This window comes from Corvus cornix, chromosome 10 (genome assembly GCF_000738735.6).
Source record: "Corvus cornix cornix isolate S_Up_H32 chromosome 10, ASM73873v5, whole genome shotgun sequence".
Classification (NCBI taxonomy): Eukaryota; Metazoa; Chordata; class Aves; order Passeriformes; family Corvidae; genus Corvus; species Corvus cornix.
In genome coordinates this window covers 1,372,738-1,394,856 of record NC_046340.1, presented here as the reverse complement: position 1 = coordinate 1,394,856, position 22,119 = coordinate 1,372,738, and the positions used below count along the sequence as shown (strand labels likewise).

The 22,119-nt window shown below is 44.0% G+C and overlaps 1 protein-coding gene across 1 annotated transcript in view; it reads left to right on the top strand.

Annotated features, from left to right (window-relative positions):
* The first annotated feature begins 209 nt into the window (after positions 1–209).
* TNFAIP8L3 (TNF alpha induced protein 8 like 3) overlaps positions 210–22,119 on the top strand; it is a 45,127-nt gene continuing 23,217 nt past the window's right edge. The window contains exon 1 of the mRNA XM_039557359.1: positions 210–429. Within this exon, the coding sequence (XP_039413293.1) occupies positions 225–429 (205 nt within the window). The 5' untranslated portion in view covers positions 210–224. The remainder of the gene's footprint in view (positions 430–22,119) is intronic.

The window sequence follows — 22,119 nt, the reverse complement described above, 5'->3', positions numbered from 1 at the left end:
GATGGAAAAGCCAGACGGGAGATGCGATGGCAGCGTGCAGGACTGTCATTTCGCTATTTCTGCGCTCAGCAGCCGCTCCCCGGCAGCGGCCCCGAGCCGTGCGGGGCGGCGGGGGCCGGGCAGCGCAACTCGCGTAAGAGCGCGGGGCAGGAGCCGCTCCCCCGCCGCGCCCCCGCTGCCTCCGCCCTCGGCGCGCCCGCCCGGCCCCGCTCCGCCCGCAGCCAATGGCACTCGGCGAGCTGGCCGCATGTGGTGGCGCGGACCCAGCGCCCGGCTGCGAGCGCAGGAGAAGGCAGCGGGCTGCGCTCCGCCGCTCCGGGCACTCCTCCTGCCAGCGGCGGCCCGAGCTGCCCCCCGGCCCCGGCGGTGCCTGCAGCATGGACTCGGACTCCGCGGAGCTCAGCGAAGGCGAGCTGGTCTCGCCCGCAGGTCAGCGGGGGCTGCGCGGCGGGCGCCGGGTGCGGGGTCGGGTGCGGGGTCGGGTCCCCGTGGCTGCGAGGCAGCTCCGGGCAGCGCTGCGAGGCCCAGGGCAGCGCCAGCCCCGCTCCCGCGGCCCCGCACACGGCGGGCACCGGCCCGGCCGCTCCTCCGGCGGCTCTCGGGGACGGAACCCGCGGGCCGGGGGTGCGGCCCCGCTCCGCCGCTGCCCGGGGTGCGGGAGAGCTGCCCTCAAGGGCTGGGACGTGACAGCTGCTTCAGTGGCGGTGCTGGCGCAAGCTGCTGCTTTATATCCAGAGGCTGCAAAGTTTTCGGGGGTTCGGTCATGGCTATTCCGCTGTCGCTCCAGGACCACCGCGCCTGGCGCACGTACAGAAGGACAGACCTCCCTCCGGGGCGGGCACGCTGGGCTTTTGTTTTCAAGTCTTAACTTGTCACCAAGAACCATGCTGTCTGGTTGCTGCAACCCACATAGTTCTTAGATGAGACAGAAGCAAAAGGGAAAAAAAAAAAAAAAAAGAATCTCTCCTGCCCTTTCCAAACCTTCACGTTCTTGTGTCTTATGCGAAACAAATGATGGTTGATGTGCCGTAGTCAAAGAGCCTCCTGCACACATGGTAAAAACGGGGACGACAAACTTGTGTGAAACACACAGCGGTAGGTTCGCTCTACCAGCACAGCACGTGGGCCAGAGATGCGCTGTCACCTCACGGCTACACCTCCGGCTATCCGACCCTTGGGTCAGCGGTGGTGTCACACACACACACACACACAGACAGAGCTGGGCTGGAGGGGTGTCACACACACACACAAACACAGAGGAGAGGGCTGCAGGGATGTCTCACACACACACACAAACACAGAGGAGCGGGCTGCAGGGGTGTCACACACACACAAACACAGAGGAGTGGGCTGCAGGGGTGTCACACACACACAGACACAGAGGAGGGGGCTGCAGGGGTGTCACACACACACAGACACACAAACACAGAGGAGAGGGCTGCAGGGGTGTCACACACACAGACACAGAGGAGAGGGCTGTAGGGGTGTCACACACACACAGACACAGAGGAGAGGGCTGCAGGGGTGTCACACACACACAGACACAGAGGAGAGGGCTGCAGGGGTGTCACACACACACAGACACAGAGGAGTGGGTTGCAGGGGTGTCACACACACACAGACACAGAGGAGAGGGCTGCAGGGGTGTCACACACACACAGACACACAAACACAGAGGAGAGGGCTGTAGGGGTGTCGCACACACACAAACACAGAGGAGCGGGCTGCAGGGGTGTCACACACACACACAGACACAGAGGAGAGGGCTGCAGGGGTGTCACACACGGCTGGCACACGACAGATGCTGGGCTGTCACTGACACCAGGTGCAGAAGGGACCTGTTTGACCTCCAGCTTCCCATGGTGGAAGTCATAGACATCTTTCTCTGAAGCCATTTAACTGGCATCAGATGTAAGTAAGTGCAACTGGAATGAAGCCTGAAGTAGTCCTAGTGATCGTACTAAATCCAAATAGAAAGTTGCCATGTTATGTTATTAGATCTTTGAGAAAAATCTTTTCACCGTGACCAGTCCAGTTTGGACATGTGCTTCATCCCAGCTCACAGCCTCCTGCATCCCCAGAAAGAAAGATTTGAACATCAAACAATGTTCTAACTACAAAGGCAGAAAAGCAACATATGTTTTGTGGAATAGTTCACCTGTCCTACTAATACAGCAGTGATAAACAACAGTAGGAAGTCATAAGATAAATATGTGTTTTATCTTGTCTAGTCTCCCAGCAGAACATTTTATAGCATAATCTTACATCTAAATCAGTTTTAAAGGCTAGGAGTGTCTACTCTTGATATCTTGCTTTGTATTTTCTTACTTGAGATCTAGAGAATTAAAGAAGACCAGCAACAGGTCACAGAGCTCCTTATATTCTCAGAGCTCTGTTAGGCTGAGCTTACTTGCAAAGACCACCAACAGCTATAATTTTTCATCCAAACAAATCTTCCAAGCCATGCATGAAGAGCAAGTTACAAACATTACATTTATAGACAAATTAATATAACAGAGCTCCTGCCAACAACTTACTTCTGTTCTGAATAGGATTTTCTTTTAAATAAATTAAAAATAACCATGCTTAGTGATTGCCATAAGTGCTTTTCATGTCATCACTTGCTAGCTGCCAAGAGTTGATGTTCATCAGTCTCCCCTCCTCTTTTCTATTCCTTCTTTGTACAATTTAAGAGAAGAAAAATCTGGTATTTTGGCCATACATGGCAAATGCCTATGCAGTAGAATAAAACTGGAATAGAGAGAAAATGTGGACATTTTTTCTTGACCAGCTGCAATCTTTTTTTTCTGCACTAAAGAATTACTTGTTGTTTGTATCCCCCATCCTCATCTGAAAAATAGATTTTTTTGCTAGATTTCCTTTGGTCTTTTTTTTCTGTACTCTGCCATATGTACAGTGCAGCCTCTCTCTGTACGTGGGTGTTCAGTAGTCAGGCTGTCAGTCACTGCTGCAGGCACAGCAGCTGAGGGGCTGCAGTGTGGGATTCAGTCACCACCTTGTTCACAGCCCACACATCCCAGTGACCAGGGCCATGCTCACAGCTCGCAAGGCAGGCACAGTGTCTTGGAGAATTTGGGATGAAGTCCTGGAAATGGTTTGATTTTGTTGGCCACTGATTTTAGAACAGCTAGAATTTTGCACTGAAAGTGACAGCAGCCCGAATGTTTCGCTTGCTCGCCTCATTACCAGTCCTCACACTTCTCAGGGCTTCAGCTGGCACGGTTCAAACTCCCTGTGGCCACTGCCCACTGCTTGGGCTGTCCGATTGTTCCAGCCCAGTGTGATGCAGTTTGCTTTTCCTCCAGGGCTCCACGATGCTGATGCAAGCCAGATGTTTAAAGCACAGCCCATTTCAGGGTTTGCACTACTCGGGCAATAGTCTCCCCAGCCTTTTGCTCTGTCCCAGTGGAGCAGCACCCCTGCCATGCCTGGGACTCTCATGGGTGTGCAGGAGCACACCTAGTGCACCCCCACCATCTGCCATACACACGTGGCTTCCAAAAACCAGCTGGAATCTTGCTCCAAGATCCCAGCAGCCTCATTTCCTTTAACAGCCCACTTGAAACTTGAGTCTCAAAAGAGGCAGAAAGGTTTTCTCTGTATTTATTCCGAACTTGTTGTCACAATAGCATCTCCATATTCCTTTGGTGCAAACAAAAAGCTCCTTATGTGTGAGCAGTGCAAGATGTTAGCTGTACTTTAAAGCAAACAAACAGCAAAAAGCACCACACCTCTAAGAACATTCAGCTCTACAGCCTTGGCTCCCACACATCTCCCACACCCATCTATTACTGCTTTGCACTTGAGTTGCCTATAGGGTCAAAAAGCTTTGGTTTTCAAAAAAGGTTACTCATGAGACAGACTCCTATTAAGAACATTAAACAAGTCCTTGTGATTCTGAAAAAATTACATATTGGGGTGCAAAAGAAGAAAAGTTACATGCTTACTAGCTAGTGAAATTTCTGGTTTTACTGTAGAGGTGACTAGTCACATTCTTTTTCTTGTCCTACAGAAGAGCTTTTGAGAACTGAACAGGTAATCTTAAAATAGAACTTTGTTCTCATTTTTTAATGTCCACCTATTGAGAGGTTGGGTTTTCAAAAAGCCCTTTTCAATGGAGTAATGGTCTCCTTTTCCTCAGCTCTTTCATAGTCATCCTGCCACATGAAAGAATCATCCTCCATGTCATCTTTCAGAGTAACAGTTCATAAAATTCGGGTCATCACCAACAGAAATGATTTTGCAGTGGGTTTGGAAATTCTGCAGATAGGAGAAAAAAGGTGTCAGACCTTCATTTGGTGTGCCTTGTCCCAGGTTCCCTGGCTGAAACAGGCAGGAATTTGGCCATACAGCTTTTATGTGATACTGATTTAAGCCTTTGTACAAGCCACTGAGTCACAACATGGATTTTCATGTTTGTTTTAATGGAACCATTATGTTACGCTAGAAACATGTGATAACCAGAGGCTAAACTGCCTGTATGGTCTTTGAAACAATACAGATTATCCTCATGAAGTTTGACATACTGTGGACAACAAACTGTTGCTGGTCCCTTCTCTGGGTTTCCTTCCACAGAAGTCAGAAGACATTGGGCCTAGGAAAGAGAGCAGCTTGTACTCCAAGCAGAGCTCTACTCTGGTGAGAGGGGTTTTGTTTTCTGGGGGGTTTTTTAAGAATTGGACAGTGTGAAGCCTACAACTCTGTATAGTGGCAAGGATAACAAAATGAAGACAACCTTATCACCAGGCTTGTATCCATAAGTGCAGTGGGAGCCTGATAATGACTTCAGTACATCTTCAACAGAGCCAAGACTGACCCTGGAACTCTTAGCTCAAAAATGTTAAAGCATTTAAAATTATCTGAGCTCTACCCCAGACAATCAATATATACTCAGTAAAAAACATTATTTACTGGTGTAAATCAACCTCTGCAGACATGAATAATTTTTCTAGAGCTGTAATATTATTTGATTTGCAATGCTTAGCAAGTAATTTTTTCTGCAGATTATTCATCATGCTATGTGAACTGCCTGTAGTTTTGTGATGTTAATCTTTGAAGCCTGTTACATATTTTAATCACTGTTTTACAGAGTTAAATACCATTCAAGAGCTAGTATATTCTTGTAAATACAAAATGAATTTGAAAGTGTAATGAAGATATTTAACAATTATTATTTGAGGCATCAGTAATGTGCTTATGTGATATATAGTGCAAGCAGGCATTGTTTAAAGTTTTGCAGTATCACACCAGCCATTTGAAAAATATTTATCACAATAAAAGGTATACTTTGCCCTAAGGAATACTTGTGTGAACAAGGAGGGGTTTGGTTTATCAAAGCCTTATTTTGATTCTACATAGAAAGTTCCAAATCAGATATACAATAATATTTATTAGCCTTCAGACAGGCCAAAAGAAGTGGTAGATAACATTCTAGGTATGAAAACTAGAAAAAAAAACTTAAAAAGCAAAACATTTTTATGAAGTTCTTTCTAGCAACTGTCTGACAAAGGGCTCTCCCTTCCCCTTTTTGCCAGAAACCAAAGGAAAAACAAAGCTAACTGAAAAAAAGATGGATAGACAACAGACATGAACTAACATGCCATGGGACCCCGTGCACCAAGCTGTTCCAGGGCTTTCTGGATCACACTGCAGACTGAGGCAAGCACACGTCCAGGTCTCTGCCAAGAGATGCTTTGGGATGAGCAGGCAGCAGCAAGGATGTGAGCCAAGAGCCTGGTTGGGTGAATTTTTTCTTTAATCTTTAGTGTTCCCTCCAGGAAACACCTGGGCTGCTGGTTTACATACAGACCCTTCATTAGCACAGTGGCTGTCACTTAGAGAGTCTTGTCCAGCAGGAAGGAAGGAAAAAAAAAAAAAAAGTAAAAACTTTGAAAGGGAAAATTTCTAATCACACTGTGATCATAGTAAAGACCATAAATAATCCCACTTCCATCAAGTTGGACTAGACCCCTTGGACAAATAATAAATAACTTAGTTGAACAAGTCCATTTGCTCAGGCTTCTGTTCTTAAAATGAAGTGGAAATACGAACTTCTTGAAGCACTGGATGGAAGCCCAAGCTCACCTGCTTGTGCAAGATCATGACCAAGCTGCTCCCCAACCTGAAATTTTGACACTGCCAGCAGTCAGTGTGCAAAGAGCCTCTGCTTTTCCTAATATGTGGATATGGACAAGGAATTTATGATGGTAGATTAAGTTCATAAGTAGGAATAGGAAGTAATTTCTGCCCCACAGCAATTATTGGCCATTCCTGTCTGCCTTGCTAAGGGTCTGGGATGGGACTGAGTTCTATTTAATGTGATATTTTGTGAATGACCTGTACAAGGCAATGGGTGCACTGCCTCAAAAAAAAAAAATCACACTTCCCCTTTGAAGAAATAAATCTTTTAGCCTTTCATCTCCTCTGCAGCAAAGACTAAAACGTCATGGTGGGAAGAATAAGTCACCTTATTTTGCTGGTAACAGAGCAATCAAGCTGTAAATCCCAGGCCAAAAGGACAACAGTAAGCCAGACAGATGAGAAAGTTTTCCTGAAGACCTGGCATGTCTGAGAAGCCTTTGGTACTTGCATTCTACCCACAGCATCAGCCTGAGGGTGACAGGCCCTCCCAGGAAGGCAGGAGAACCCTGTAACTTTGGAAGAGACCTCGCTGTTTTATCTGGTAAACTAAGCAGGAGCTGGCTGCGAGCCCGAGCAGTGGTACACAATCCTCTGAACTGTTTATCTATTAATACCCTTCCTGGCACTGCTTCAGCCCATGCCAGATAGCCTCCCACTGAATGTCCTGGCATGAGACAGGGGATGGCAGTGGCCAGTATGAATTAAACAACATTTGGAGTGTGGGAAAGAATTCAGCCTGTATCCAGATGGCAGCACAATACACAGACAACAGGTTCTGTCCTGGTTTATCTGCAGGCAGACCCTGTGGGCAGAGCAGGGTGCAGAGGTTCTTCACTGTCACTGTGGCTTCTGGTGCCCTGCTCAAGGCTGTCCAGGCCGTTGGACTGCCTGGGGACCCTGCTCAGGGCAGCTTCCCTGGGCTGAGACCTGGCTTTGGAGCCTTGCCCAATTAGAAGTGTGTTATTTGCTGTTTGCCTGCAGAAATCTCTCTGCCCATTACAGAGTGGGAGGTCATTTCATAGGCTGACAAGTGCAGCTGGAGAAGACTTCTGGGAGGCTGAGACTAACTTCCTGCAATAACTACAATTTTATACCCAAGCCTCAGACATCATCTTGAGGAGCCAAGCTGAGCTCAGACCCTGGCTGGTAGCCAGTGAGTTTTTCTGCTCTTTAAGGCAAACATCTTTAACAAAAAAGGCTGAGAAAGAGCAAGAGTCACTTTGATTTCTTTTCCAGTGGTCACTAATCCCTCCTTGGTACAGATGCTGGTTTATGTCAGGTTTTAGCAGTTGGCTCTGTTCAGCCTTCCTGCAGAGGAACAGACTGACCAGTCCCTCTGTATGGGTGTAGATTTTGGCTGACATCTGTTGATAGAACAACACAAAATAGAGCAGGAAGATTATGCCCTGTGTGATATGAAACAAACCCTTCACCATGGAGACATTCTCCTAGGTCTTCTTACTAGTGCTAGTTTAATATGAAAGGCAATCTTCTGAAACACCAGTAGTAAAAATTAGCAGAATACTTCACTTATCACCATCTCATTTCTGGCATTAACTTTGTTTATCCATGCAGTTTGTGTTGCAGGAAAAACTAAATTATGTCTTTCTTTCTCGTTGGAGAAATGTATTAACACTGTTATTGTGTTAGTGTTTTCTTTCCAAATAGTTTTCCATTTACTGTTAGAGCATATAGTTCACATGGTCAAATCACTGACAGATGCAGATCAAACAAATACAAGTTTTCAAAGTCGGGGGTATTTTTATTTCTTTAAATTAAGATAACCATCTTTCAGATGATTTTTCCACCAAAAGCTCTGTGCCATATTGTGTTAGGCCAGGTGAACATCTGTAGCTTTTGTTTACTTGCATTTAATTTTAGCTTTGTGTTTTTGTGCATCGCTTCCCTCTAACTCCCAGAAGTGAGAAGGAAGTGGGCTGAAGGTATCACGAGTGACCTTCATGTTCACTTCAAAGGAAGTTATAGTTGGTGCCTCACTATTTTTATACATTATTAATCATCTCCACTCTAAGGAGAACTGTTTACTAGTAGATACAAAAGTAATCAGTACAGTCATTATGATGCACAGCTACTGGATTCATTAGAAAGTGATAAAGAACTGGTGAGGAAGAATATTGACTGGAATTACAGGTTTAAGAATGGGATAAAAAGTTCAAACCTAAGTACGTGTAAAGACCGCTTGCACAAACTTTGTACAGTGCCAGTGTGTCCCCTTCTTACCCACTGGGACTAACTGGTGCCCTTTAAATATCCCAGGGTCTGTGTAACTAAGAGAGGAAGTTTCTGTTCAGTGATTAAACCTCACTGGTGTCAGAAACTAGCTTCTACTGTGTAAATCTAGCCTGGCCTCAGCTGAGGTTTCTCTGGCTTCTCCCTTGCCTGCAGTTGTTTTTAAGAGTCTATTTCTATACCAGTTCTTAAAGGTCAGTATCAGATTATCCTGCATAAGAAGGAAGGATGTAACACTTTGCATCCTTGGGGCAGATATAGCCAGGAGTTTACTCTTGCCTGCAGTCCTGTCCACTCCTCTCCCCCAAAACAGAACAAACCCACAACCGAACGCAAAAGCAACAACAAGAAAAGAAAACAACCACCGAAAACCCCCGGACCTGTACACTCATCCAGAACAGTCACCACTGGCATTTCTCTGCAGAACACTTCCCCTTACAGAAATCACACAGAACTGATGGAAAGCCAAGAACAAATTGTCTTAAGGACAGATGAATACCAGTGTTTTCCACAGTTCCATGATTTACCTTCATCGTTTGGATTAAATCAGATGCCGGAGGGCTTAGAGCAGTCCCAATACTTAGCTGTTAATCAGCTGGCATCTGTTTATCCTCCAGACCAGGAGATCTCCTCCAGTTTTGAAGCCAAACTGTGAGCTAGGGCTCTTAACTAGTTGGTATCGTTCACTTCTGCACAACCGTCTCTTGAACTCGTTGGTTTTACTCCATGCTAGGTGTTTGAAAGCCTAGTTAGGAAGAGGCAGAAAATAGCCACTTTCAGGGTGAGGTTGCCACATACTTGGGCTGGAATAAATGGATGTTTCCACTCCATCAGGAGCAGTGTCACTGTGCCCTGGGAGCACACACAGAAACTCCTCCTGCTTTGAGGCAAGGCACGTGCAGAGGGCACGGAAGGTCTGAAGTCTCCTGGCACCCTCGCTTTGACTGGCCGTGCCACCAAAGAGGCTGAGGCCCTTGCAGGAAGGCAGGTGCCAAGATTTTGGCTATATTCTCCATCTTCTGACCTCTAGAATACTTTTAAATCCTCTGTTTCCATTTCTGTCCTCATATCTTACGCTAACAATTTGTGTTCCTTCTCCAGATAGCCACATCTTTCTGGCATTTAACTGATCTCTCATTTCTCTGTGCCCCAGCCAATATGCTGTTCTCCTCAAGCCTCAGTTCTTCCAGTATTGATCTGATTCTTCTTCCTTAACTCATTTCTTCTCAAATGCTCTTGGGTTTATGATTTCTACCACTACAAAAGGGAGTAAATACTGTCAGGTTATATTTCAAGAAAGGGGAAATTGATGGAAGTAAGATATCAACTTGTCTTTGTAATTAAAGGTTCTAGAAGCAGGAAATAACCTGCCTCCTCTGGCAAGCAAAAAATGCAGTGGGCTTGCAAGTGGGATCAGGAAAGTTAATTTGGTTTTGAAATACTGAAACAGGTAGATGCAATATTTGCCAGAAGGTGAGAACACAACAGCATCTTCACAGATAACAAGCGCTTCCCAGCTGTTTCCAGAATGCATTCCTGAACAAACAACTCCTTGAAGAAACAGTATATCCTCACCCCTATAAGTTCAAATTATTGGCCTTGAATAGCAGATCGAGGGGAGGATTGCATCTGTCACCAGACACAGCAGTCTGTGACTGTCACCGATCAAACGAGGTCAGAGGAGGACACTGTTTCCTAGTGACAAAGCTTAATTACAAGGAATAAAGGAAACCAGAGCCTTGCCATTTTGCAGAGTGTTGTGTTGAACCACAGCACGCAGATCTCCCTCACCCGAGGTTACAAATAGATATTTCTTAAAAAGTGACAATATACTTCCATTAGAATATACTTGAAGAGAATTCACAGAGGTTGCCTCCAGAAAGCAATCAGAAGCTTTAAACAGCTGTGAAAAGGCAATGAAGGCAAAAGATGCTTCTGTAAACTAAACTCGTGTTCACCTGGGACAAGAATGTCTCTCAGTTTTCTTGTGCCAATGAGGCAAAGATGAGAGCACAGAAATGCACAAAAGGAGGCTTTGGGGAAAGGTCTGAAGCACAGGAATTGCCAAGTACGTACAGACTCACCAGAAGCATCTACATCCACCTTTCCACTCTGCTACTGACCTGCCTGAGCTGAATCAAACTAAAATTGGGTCAGGTCTGCCCTTTGGAGGGTCAGCAGCCACCCTGACACTCAGGTTTCATCTTCCATCACTGGGGAAGAGAAACAGAGTTCCCAGAAACGGCCCCCATTTTCCACCCCAGCACATCTGTGCGGATCACAGACTCTGTCAGACCCACCTGAGGTGTCCTTGGTCAGCAGCACCTCGTGTGTGACCAGCCAGGACAGGAGGGGGCACAGCAGGCAGGAGAGCACAGCTCTGCCCTTCCCCAGTTGCAGGTACAGTGCAGCAGGACAATCTCACACCCATGATTTTGCAGCCAGAATATCTGTGCAGCTTTCAGGTTCCCAAGAGCTGTGCCTGCACCTGCCTGTCCGTGTGGGGAGGATGAGTAGCAGCTGCTCCTGCACTGCTCAGAGCTCTGTGTATTTACCTTCCAGAGCTTCGCAGGGGAAGCCGTGCCTTAGCAACAGCCAGGTGGTATTAAAAAAGAGCCAAGTGACATGTAGGAAGAGAATTCAGGGTGATGGTGGGGGAGAGATTATTCAATGTTTTCCATATTTTCATCTAACAGAATTTAATTTCCTTGAAGTTACTGCAGTCAATGACAAGCAGAAGGGTGCACGTGAAATACCTCTGAGCACGGAAATAAAGCATGACTAGACACACCAAATAACCCATGCAGACTGCAAGAGGTTGTTTAAAAAATAATTATATACTTGTCACTGAAGAAGCTTTTCTATATTCATAAATCCTTTTTCCTCATAGCCTTTTCTGGTGGAATTCAGATAGCACATGTGCCATTATGCTAAACAACCAGTTCTGGAATACCTCACTTCTCTCCTCTCTTTTACAGGCATTAAAGCAGTAGTTACACTTCTTAATAGGGATCATTTTAGGGACAGTTAAGGCCTGTGCTTAGTCACTTCATCATTGACTAAAATACAAACTCTGCTCATATGCTATTAAAGAGATTGGAAACAAAGCTTTAAATAAGTACTTAGCTTGCTTTTAAAGCAATGTGGTTTCTTTACCATGATAAAGTATAAAAATACATATGAGATCATAAAGCTCACAGTAATTTTGTTGCTGAAGAAGTTTTACAGATCTACTTGAATTTATTTGGTCTGAAGCTTGCCTTGGTCTAGCATTTTTTTGAGTTGAAAACATTTTTTATACAAACAGCATATGATTGAATACAACTAAGCTTTTTTTATACATGTGTAAAGTGGACAAAAATGATTTTCCCTAAGTAAGGAAATGCTATATATAGAAGAAAAGCTAAAGACTTTCAAGTCACAGACTTCGGTAGGTTTGTTAACACCATCCCCAGGGAGGCAGAAAGACAATAAAAAAGCAATTTCCTTCACAAGAATATACAGAACATCAGAAACAGCAAGTACAGAGAGCAGTGTTGTGCAGAGTGGAAGTCATTTATCCTGTTGGCTCATATTTTGCACTCTACTGATCATCATTCCCTGTTACCATGAACGGGAGGTGCACACACATCAGTAGGTAACACTGAGTTTTAAAATTGTTTTTGACAAATGTCACAACCTGAATAAGCCAGGGAAAATGTGGACTCCACAACTCTTGAGATGTATGGTGTGGAATAACAGCTCTGGGGCAGAAGGAATGCTGCAGGGCATTGCAGACCTCTTGGGGATAAAGCAGTCTCTGTGCTCCAGAGTTGTCCCAGGGAGCACCATGGCCAGGAAACTGCATCCCTCAGGGGACCTGCACACAGTGCTGCTGCTAAGGGGGAGAAACCTGCATCTTGACCTTCTGCAACTTCTTCTCAGACCTCGAGGGTAGCAGACCTGGGTTGTGGTAGAAGTTGGACTAGATGCTCTTATTTGGTTTTTTCCTTCCCTCTTTTTTTAGCAGATATACCAAAAAAGATTTCATACTAATGCATACACACAAAATTGTTATTTAAAGTTACTACCACTCGGGCTCAAAGACACACAGCTTCCACAATGACAAGGGCAAACCAGAAGCTTGTCTGTAGCAAATAAAAATTAATCTGGGGATAGTGCTGAGCCATTGGAAGCAGGGGGACTGATTCTGCAGGAGCACAGTTATTGAGGTAGACCAGACATCAGAGAGGAAATGCTAGATGGCTGCACTGAAAGGGTTTAGGAAGGAGACTGGGATGTGCATGGATGTGTCAGATTTCAACAGATGGAATGCTGATCTGGGGTTTATGTAATTCAGAGCTGTTCTGACAGAGTACTCAGGGACAGACGTGCAGAGTGACAGAGAAAGCAGTATTTAAGGAGCTTTGCCATGTTTTCCCATGCTCACTTGGAAAAAGATGGAAAGAAAATACCCAAAAAAGTTTTTCCATCATTTAAAAAAAAACCCAGCATGTACACAAAAAAACCCCCAAAACAACAGAAAAAAAACCCCAAAAGTGACAGTGGCAGGAATCCTTTCTTTGTGTGACCTCCCAGTTAGGTTTGTGCACCAATAACACTGTATTTATATTAAACCTGGAGCTCCATATTGACAGTTTTTCCACCAATTCAGTACATTGTAAAAGGTATCTGTGAATCATTCAAAATACACTTTGCCACTCCAGATTTCTGTTAAGTAACACCTTCCTGAACTTCAAAGCAAATAAAACTGGAAATGTAAGGACATTGTAAAGATACTGGGCTAATTTCTTTGTGCAACCTCCCATATGATAACTTTTCAAAACCTGATGGATAAAGGACTGGGCTGACAGCAGGATCTTAATGACAGCCTAAAGCAAGTTTTTCAGTTGTATCTATTTCTCCTCCCATTCCTGGCCTTCTTTGTCTGTTTTTACCTTTACTATTTTTAGGTCAGGAATGTTTCATTACATTTGTGCAGTAAGAGCCCTGAGATGTTTTATGTAGATACTAGTATTGATGCAGAGCATGGTCACTGATGGTACTTTTATAGGTATATTATGAGAGGACTTCCCTACCAGAGAAAAAATCTGCTCTTCTGCAGTTCACACATCATCTTAAATGTGAAAGATACATATGCATTCAATAAGGTCTTTCAGAAGTTTTTTATGAAAAAGAATGAAGTTTGTTCACTACTTTACCTTAACCAGACTTGACTTTTTGTCACATTAAACAGATGACTGTAATTATTTTTTTCAATCAGCAGTGCTACTGCATATCATCAGACAAAGGGATGTTACCAGCAAAAGTGGAAAATTCACATTTTTAGCAATTGAGCTAAAGAGGACACACTTATGTTTTTGTCCTCCGTTTTTCCATTTGCTTCTGATTCCAACTGTTTAGCTTTCTGGCAGTGAAAATACATTTGGAACCAAAACAGACCCCACAATTTGAAGTTACCGTGTGTTGACTTGTTCTGCTTTGCCCTTCAGTATATTCTTACTGAAATGAAGAAAGCCATTCACCCAAAGAGAATTTACCAGAAAGAGTTTGGCAGAATTAACCTGCTGATGACCACTGGTATATTCTTTGATACAAGTCTTTGCAGGGTGGAACCAAGCACAAAAAAAAAAAAAAAAAAAAAAAAAAAAAAGATCCTGGCCAAGTGATAGGACACAGGCTTTCCTCTGTGACCTTCATACACACACCTTGGTGTGACACCACATCATCCCTCAGAACCCTGCTGTAAGCCAGAGGGGAAAGTGTTCCCACAGCATGCAGGGCCACTACTTTCTTTATAGCCCAAGTTTCAGTTCTTGCACATAAAAGAGTTTGTGTGGACTTCCCATACATAACCCACCTACACAATAATCTTCTCAAGAGGTTGCTTGCTGCCAAGCTCGCTTGTGTGCGGGCCAAGGAATATGGACATTTTCCAGTCCTGTCTGTTAAGACTTCCCTGCAGGAAGCTGGCTTCCTAGGGTGTGAATTTGTGCTTTAAAACCATCTGCCCTATGCTGCTTCATCTCAGGCAATGCCTTAGTGGAAGAAATAATGAATTCTGTTCAAAGGTGACAAGGTCTGGTAACCAGGCACTAACCCTCAAATTCTACAAAGCCAGGTGAAACCTGGCCTGAAATACAACAAACTCCAAAACCAGGTCCAGCCAAAGCATAGCTTTTCATTAATAGAGCTCTGACAGTCACCTTGCCTGTAGAAACACAGGTTGAAGAGTTCCTAGTAAACAGCTGTAGTGGATAATGTTATTTTCATTCTCTCACTTCTCAAGATCAGTTTATTTAATCTAGAAATGAAATCATGGCACGACAATACACACATACTGGAAGAATGCTGAACCCTGTTCATGCACACCAGGATTGATGGCTGCTGGACACACCACAAGAGGCACTCAGCATATTTGCAGCCAGGGAGGTTTAGCCTGGCATTAGGAAAATCTTTCTGTCAGAGTTGTAAGCACTGAGCAGGAATGTTGGTCTTTAGGAACAGATCAGATATCTCTTCTAGCCTGCTAGTCTTATCTCAGAGAAAGAAATGGATTAGATGATTGATAAGAAGTTTTTTTCCTTCAACCCCAGGTTTCTATGGCACTGAAGCAATGCACAGCAATTCATAGCTTAGCTGGGCGATGTAAACAACCATTTGTTATGCCAAACCTGACTCATTTTCCATGTGAACAGACAGAATAATCTTTGCTAAAACTCAGTCCTTAATTCCATCTCATTTTAACACTGATAAGCTTTTAGATAAAGCCTCCAATCTCTCTGGAGGCTGTCATTCCTTCAGCTAATACCTGTGTAGATTGCCCCAGCCTTACATCAGCCAACAGCCCCTTGCAGCTGCACCTCGTTCACTGATCAGCTACCTAATCACCAAGTTGCAGGTGGCCTTTAACAAAAACATTGCTTTCCAAAGTGTAAATTCAGACAGTTCAGTTGCAGAGACTCATAAAGACAGCTGAAAAAAACCTTTAAAAACCACACTTGAATATTCTTATCCTCCAATCTGCAGCAAGCCCAAAACCCATAGGTTGCAGTATGCCATGAGATCAGGTGCACCACTTGTGTGTATCCCATGCTGTCAGATCACTTTCACAATCCATTCTCATTCCCCAGATTCACCTCAGACTGATTCCTCCCAGCACTGCCTCGGGTGCTGCTGATCCTTAATTGCTACAGCAGGCACTGCCCTGGAGACTCGGGATCGGCCTCACCTGTCTGGAAGCCACTGTTCCTCCAGGAGCCAGGTGCAGCCACCTTCTGTGCCAGCTGGCTTTGAAAGCAGAAAAAGAGCCAGTCCAAATCATCAGCAGATTACACCTGGCAGTCTGTCAATGATATTTACACTGCCACACCCTATAGCCACTATTGACACCTAATGGCAAACTTCCCCCTCCTAATTAATGCTAAAATATATCTCCTGTAGATAGTTGTAGATGCAACTTGACTAATGCCTACTAGAAGCACTTTGTGGGTATAAATTACACCTGGAAAAAAAGGAAGGTGGATTTTAATTAAAAATATACCATCTACTGCCAGCCTACAGACAGATTCTACATTGATTTACAGCTCAGCAGTGCAGTGAGGCCAGGAGACAAATTAATACCAAGTGCTGAGGAGCAGACACACTTTCCGTCGAGCTGGACAATGTAATTTTATACATCAAACATCTGGGGGGTTTTATTTTAATCTTGTTATAACAAAGCCATATATAGCAGGAAAAAAAGTCTTAGTAAAGTAGAACTGTTCCTAAGGCGACTTAAGATAGACTAAACAGACCATCTGCCTTAGGAATCTGAGTTTTAACTAGAAATAAAAAGGAATGTTAGAACCTATGAGTTATAGTTAGCCTTAGTCCTTTTTTCATAGAGCTCTAACTTTGCCCTGGAAAAATGTAAACAGACTGAAAGGGGGGGGGGGGGGGGGGGGGGGGGGGGAGTTTTCCAAAGTTTTATTGCCTAGAGGGGAAAACAAGGGGGAAAGTCATTTTCCTCTCAAGGAAGGAGCTACAAAGTCACTCGGAGCTATGCAAGGAAAGCCCATCAGAGCAAAGTTACTGAAGTGCAATGCATGAACAAGACTACCATAACAAAGTGATCAGCATCATGTTCAGCTATGCTGCTGCCAGAAATAAACTTATCAAGCCTTGATGATATTCATTTGAATATTAAAGAAACTACACAGTCATTGCTCTTTTAGATGAAAATAAAATACCTCAACAGAAAGCAGCTAAAGTTATAATAGAACAGTATTCCCAAGGACCACATGAACTTGCACTACAAGAAAATACCCTTTCTGTGAACCCCTCTTGAGCATGGAGAGTGTACTTACTTATACTGATTAATCCAATAGTTTCCTCTCATTCTTTCAGACTACTAATGAATATCTCTTCATTAAAAAAAGCAACAAACCAACCAACAACAACAAAAAAAAAGCCAAAACCAAGCACAACAGAAAAGAAAACCACACAACCTAAACAAGCAAAAATCCAAACATTGCCAAACTAACCTTACTTCTAAGGTCACAGAGTGAAGAGCTGTCCTCTAAACCCAAAGTCAGACAGGCTAGTGGAGGTGTTAGCACACATAGTGCAAGTGGAGTTGACTCCTTGGTTCATGCAGGACTTTGCCAAATGCCCTGCCAGACACCATTATAGATGCACGATTAAGAATTATAATGTCAGATTTTTAGGTTTAGGTTCTTCCAACAAAAACAATGAAAAACTTATACAAATGGCTGGATCCATTCTCAGTTCCATGAGATAATGAAACACAACTACAGCAACCATGCAGACAACCCCAGGGTGCATCTGTGCCTGCTGCCAGAGCAACAAAAAAGGTCCCCAAACCCCTTGCCCTCTGCAGAGCTGGTGGCACAGTGACAGAGCCACCATCTCTCACAGAGATTTTGCCTGCAGACCCCAAGTACTGCATACAGAACAGTCCCCAGGTGGAACCAGGGCTCCTTCCAGCCCAGCACACAATGTCTCACAGCAGCAAAGCCCCAGACAACAACTGAGCACGTTGTAATACCAGCAGAGCAACTTCTCACAACAAGCAGCCCCAAGCAGGAAGACCAAGAACCAGCAGCAGCCAGGAGCTGCACACTCACCTCACAAGCTGCGTGCCCCACGCTCCAACCTCCATCACCCACCATGCCCTCCCGCCTTCCCTGCAGGAATAGCCCCCTCCCCTGCCCTCCCATTCAAGGCCAGGTGCAGCTGGTCAGTGCAGCCCTGGCTCTGCTGATGGGGAGCACCTGGTGCCATGGGGACACAGCACCAACGGGCTTGGCCAGGGCTCTCTGCTGGCAAGGTGCCCCTGCAGAAAGGCTGCCAGATGCCCACGTCGCCTCCTGGCAGCCCTGTTCTGCCCTCTGTGCCAGGTGAGGTGCAGACATTGAAGTTTTGCGTCCTGGGAGGGGTTGTGACCCTCAGGTGACCCATGAGAGCCCATCCCTTCCAGCTGGAGCTTTCCCAGCTGCCAGGAGCGCTGTTAGCACCCGTGTCTGCCGTGACTGCGCCTTCTGCGTGCCTCGGATGTATAACCCAAAATGTGCCTGCATGGCTCATCTTATTTTGAGCCATCAATTTTTGTCCTCACTGTGGTACTTCAAAGTCTGCTTTTTGGTTTCCTGCTTCAGTCATTCCTCTGTTCAAAAGCAGAATATAAATAGGATCACAGAAACCAATCTTCCATTTCTGCGAGAATAAAAATTAAATCTGCACTATTGACATCATCAAATGCAAGTAGCAATCACAGAGTAGAACTACATAGCAAGTCATAAAAAGATTCATCACTTATTAAAGGAATTTGATTTTTAATTGGACTTTTAGTGGTCAGACTTTTTTTAATTCTGTCAGTATTTTTGAAAAGCTTTGACAGAATTGTTTTACTTGCAATGTAAATTTGGTTAATATATAAAATAATTATCTTCAGATCAGAGTAAGGCAATTGAAATGCTCAAAATACCTTATTAGGATTATGAGGAAAAAACATAATTACCAATTTGCTACTAATAAAATAGATTTTTGCTTATTGTGTAACATTGAAGCAAGGCCTAACCTTGCTGCTTTACTTTGGTAGAACTCCCATCAAGTGAGGAATTACTGCTAGACATAAGTCATTACGTGGGAAGAATGCAGGAAAATATTTTTCTAATTAAATCTTAAAAGTTTTTTGGAGTAGCTAGCAGGTATCATCAGCTGTGGGGAAGTTAAATGCTTGAGTGCCATCATGGACTGTAAAAATCACACTGTTAAGAGCCTGCAAGGGACGTAGCACTGAAGTAGGCAAATAGAAATTTGAAATTAATTTACTGTCCCACTTGTAGGTTAGTCTAGGTGGAAGTTCTCAATCTGGAAATGATGTTATTTGGGTCTCTGTCTCACATCCCTTACCATATCTTTCATGGTTGCTAAGAAACAGCAGCATTACAGCGAGCAATCATTCCTACTTCAGTGTAAATTGTAGTTAATTAGCCGATGTGTGAAGTGGGATCCCTACCATGAGAAGAAAGAGATACCGTTTATGTGTAAAAGCACAAACCAACACAACTGACAAGCTGAGGATTCGTTCTAAATCAAAATGTTCAAATGGTAAAAAGCTTTGGAAAGTTTGCATTTGCTGGAGTGGTTTGTAATACACGGGTAGAATAAAGGAATCGTGATTAGCTGGGTCCCAAAATCTGTCCTTCTGTAGACCTTAATGAAAATTCTCAGCTTGAGTGTGAAATCTGATGGGTACAAAATCAAAGATGATGTGATTGGATAAATTAAAACCAGAGGGATTTGTTTTCTGACATGGATAACATGTACAGCAGACAAGGTTTACAGCTTAGGAGAAGGTGGGGAGTAAAAGATGCTACTGGGATTTTCTAAAAGATTTGAAGTTATAATTTTACGTGGAAATTAGAGTAATAGAACCAGGTACAAGTTATTTGGACTAAAAATGTTTAGGATACACAAAAATAGCTGATTATCCTTGTCTTCTGTATTTCTCATTTACCCAAACAGGGGTAAACATCTTGAACAGAAAGAGTCTTGGCTGTGTCATTTGCCAGGGAAGTTTCTAATTAGTGCCTTTGTTGTACACAGCTGTAGTCAAACGATTTTGTCATTTGATTTCCAAACAGGAGTGAAAATTTGGTCTTTCATTAGGAAAGAACAATGAACAAGTGCCTGATATTTGAAGCTCAGGACAGATCTGTCATTCTCTTCGTAGCAAATCTGAGGTAGCAGTGATACTGTTTTTTAACTAAGGCAAGTAAGAGAATTTTAAATACCTCAGGAACTGATTGCAGTGGAAGCATTTTTTTTTCTTTGTACAATTTTAGATAATACCCAATTTTGTTGAGTTCTGCTTGGAGAGGGAAAGAATAATTTGTTTCAGCGTCCTTTCATATTTCTTTTCCAAGTATGGATGTTATGGAGAGACATTTCTAAGACAAGTGCAAAGAACTTCTCAGTTGTTACTGAGCAGAGACTGACAGACTATCTAGGTGCTGAGTGTTAACATTAATAACCATCTCGATCTGTGCTCTGTTAGACAGCCTTCATTTTAGTAGCTATTTATAAGAGCCAAAATGCTTTGTGTCATGGTTTATTAGGCAGGACACACTCTGCAAACAAAAAGATGTTTGTGTTCGTTATGCTTTGAGAATTATATGCTTTATATTATATGCTTTCAAATTATAAAAATGTAGAAAAATACATTTTAGGTTTTTATATGTGAAAAATATGTCTATTTTTGTGTGTGTTGCTATTTCCAGACTGGGATTCAAAAGTTATTACTCTGATTGTCTCTAAAGCCTCTATTTTCCTTCCTCTCCCTCACGGTAGAAAGATTCATATATCTTGTAAGAAATCAATGTTTATTTCATTTTACTACTGATTGGGATGTCAGAGGGCTTTTGAGATGTATTGTAAATAGATAGTTTGGCTGAGGCCATGCTGGCTGTGCCCCAGAGGAGAAGCTATGGTCGTTTCTGGAGCAGCCCAGCGCTATTTTGGACATGAGCTGAACAACTCACAGGGACAGAAAGAGGTTAAAGCAGGGTGGATGCAGCCTGACCCAGGAGAGGAGGATACACTGTGCAGCCAGGAGCACATAATGAAATGAATGAACTGAGCAGAAGTGGGGGTGAAAGTGGGATAAAACTTCCCTTTCTCCCACTCCTTCATCTGTCGATCCCAGCTCAGACTGTGAAATTCATATGGGTAAAAAGGATACCCATAAGATACACTTCAATAAGGACCTAAAGAATGTATATTGCTGAAGGCTTGTGTTGGTCTTAAGCAATCTGAAGAGTTCTCCAGGGATTCTTTATACATCCTATCGCCCCCAGATAATACAGTATTAAGAAAATCTTCAATTCTAGCCATGAAAGATTGTCCAGGGTTGATCATGGCTGGTAAGAGTTTCACAGAAGCTTGCTGGCTTGTGAGAATGGTTTTCAGAAGCACGGTGGACATTCCACAGAAATCTGTTTAAGGCTATTGTGTTTGAAGTACATAAATAAGTACTTTAGTGTTTGGTTACTCGTTGAATGGCATTGTGAAAATGTAGCGAGGTGTGTAATTCAATAGGATGGTGAGTTTTGTTGCCAATTCCCAAATCTAAAGCATCATTTGATTGTGAGGGATGTTACTTGAGGGACTGACAGCCCTACCTGGGCCTAGCAGAGTGGCTTTACATTGTTATAATGGGATTAGTCTGTGAGTGAAACCAACCATGAGTTGGAGTGGCTCAACTTTGATAATGACAAACTCATCCACAGTCCTGTGAGTGCTCTTTGGCTGGTGCCTCACAGACCATCTCTCTTCTGGCTTGCTCCTCAGGGCTACATTCCCCAGCAGTCCCAGTGCACTGGCTGTGCAAGGTAAAAGAAATGCAGGGGTATTCTGCACGTGGTCAGGAACCCTACCCAGGGCACATCACTCACTGCCTGAATTCTGTCAGCAGGAGATGTTCTCAGCACGAGCTGCTGTTGTATTGTCTCCCACGCAGAGATGGTTGCAGTGCCAATACAGGTGGTGTTTCTGTGCCCAGAAAACTTGAGCTCCTGAAACCAACCCAAAGAAATCTTTATTGAAAACCACAGACAGGTGTGTAAGTGCCCATCCCTTAACAGAGGGGTAGCGTGGCAGGGTAATTCCGCTCTGTGGGAAGGAGAGTGTGCTCTACCTGCAGGACTGCTGCACATCGTTTCTGGGATGCTCTTGGAAAGGCTAGTGGAGATGCAGACATGTGACAAACGGATTTGGCTTCCCAAATTCTCTGGCTGAAACTCCTGTGTGTGGCATGGGCAGCGATAGCCACTACTGCAGCATCTGAATTGTCACAGCAGAAAGGGAGGAGCTGGCAGGACCTACAGACACTGGGCAAGGACTGCATTCCTGCATTCCCAGTGGCAGGCTCTGGCAGAGCTCTGTGCCCCAGTGTTTCAGCTTTCAAAGGAAGCTTTTGGAAAAAGGCTATGGAACAGCCACTCAGTTTCCACTTGACAGAAAGCAGCAGTTCAGCCCCAGTAACTGTAGATTCTTTTTGGAGAACAAGCCTAGAAATGAATCAGAAAAAGGCACAGCACAAAATAGGCTGCTGTTTCAACTGGCAACTGCAGAATGCACTTGTGTTGGGCTATTTCTGTCTGCCTTGCACAAGAGTAATTTCCATCATTTTAAATCATTTTT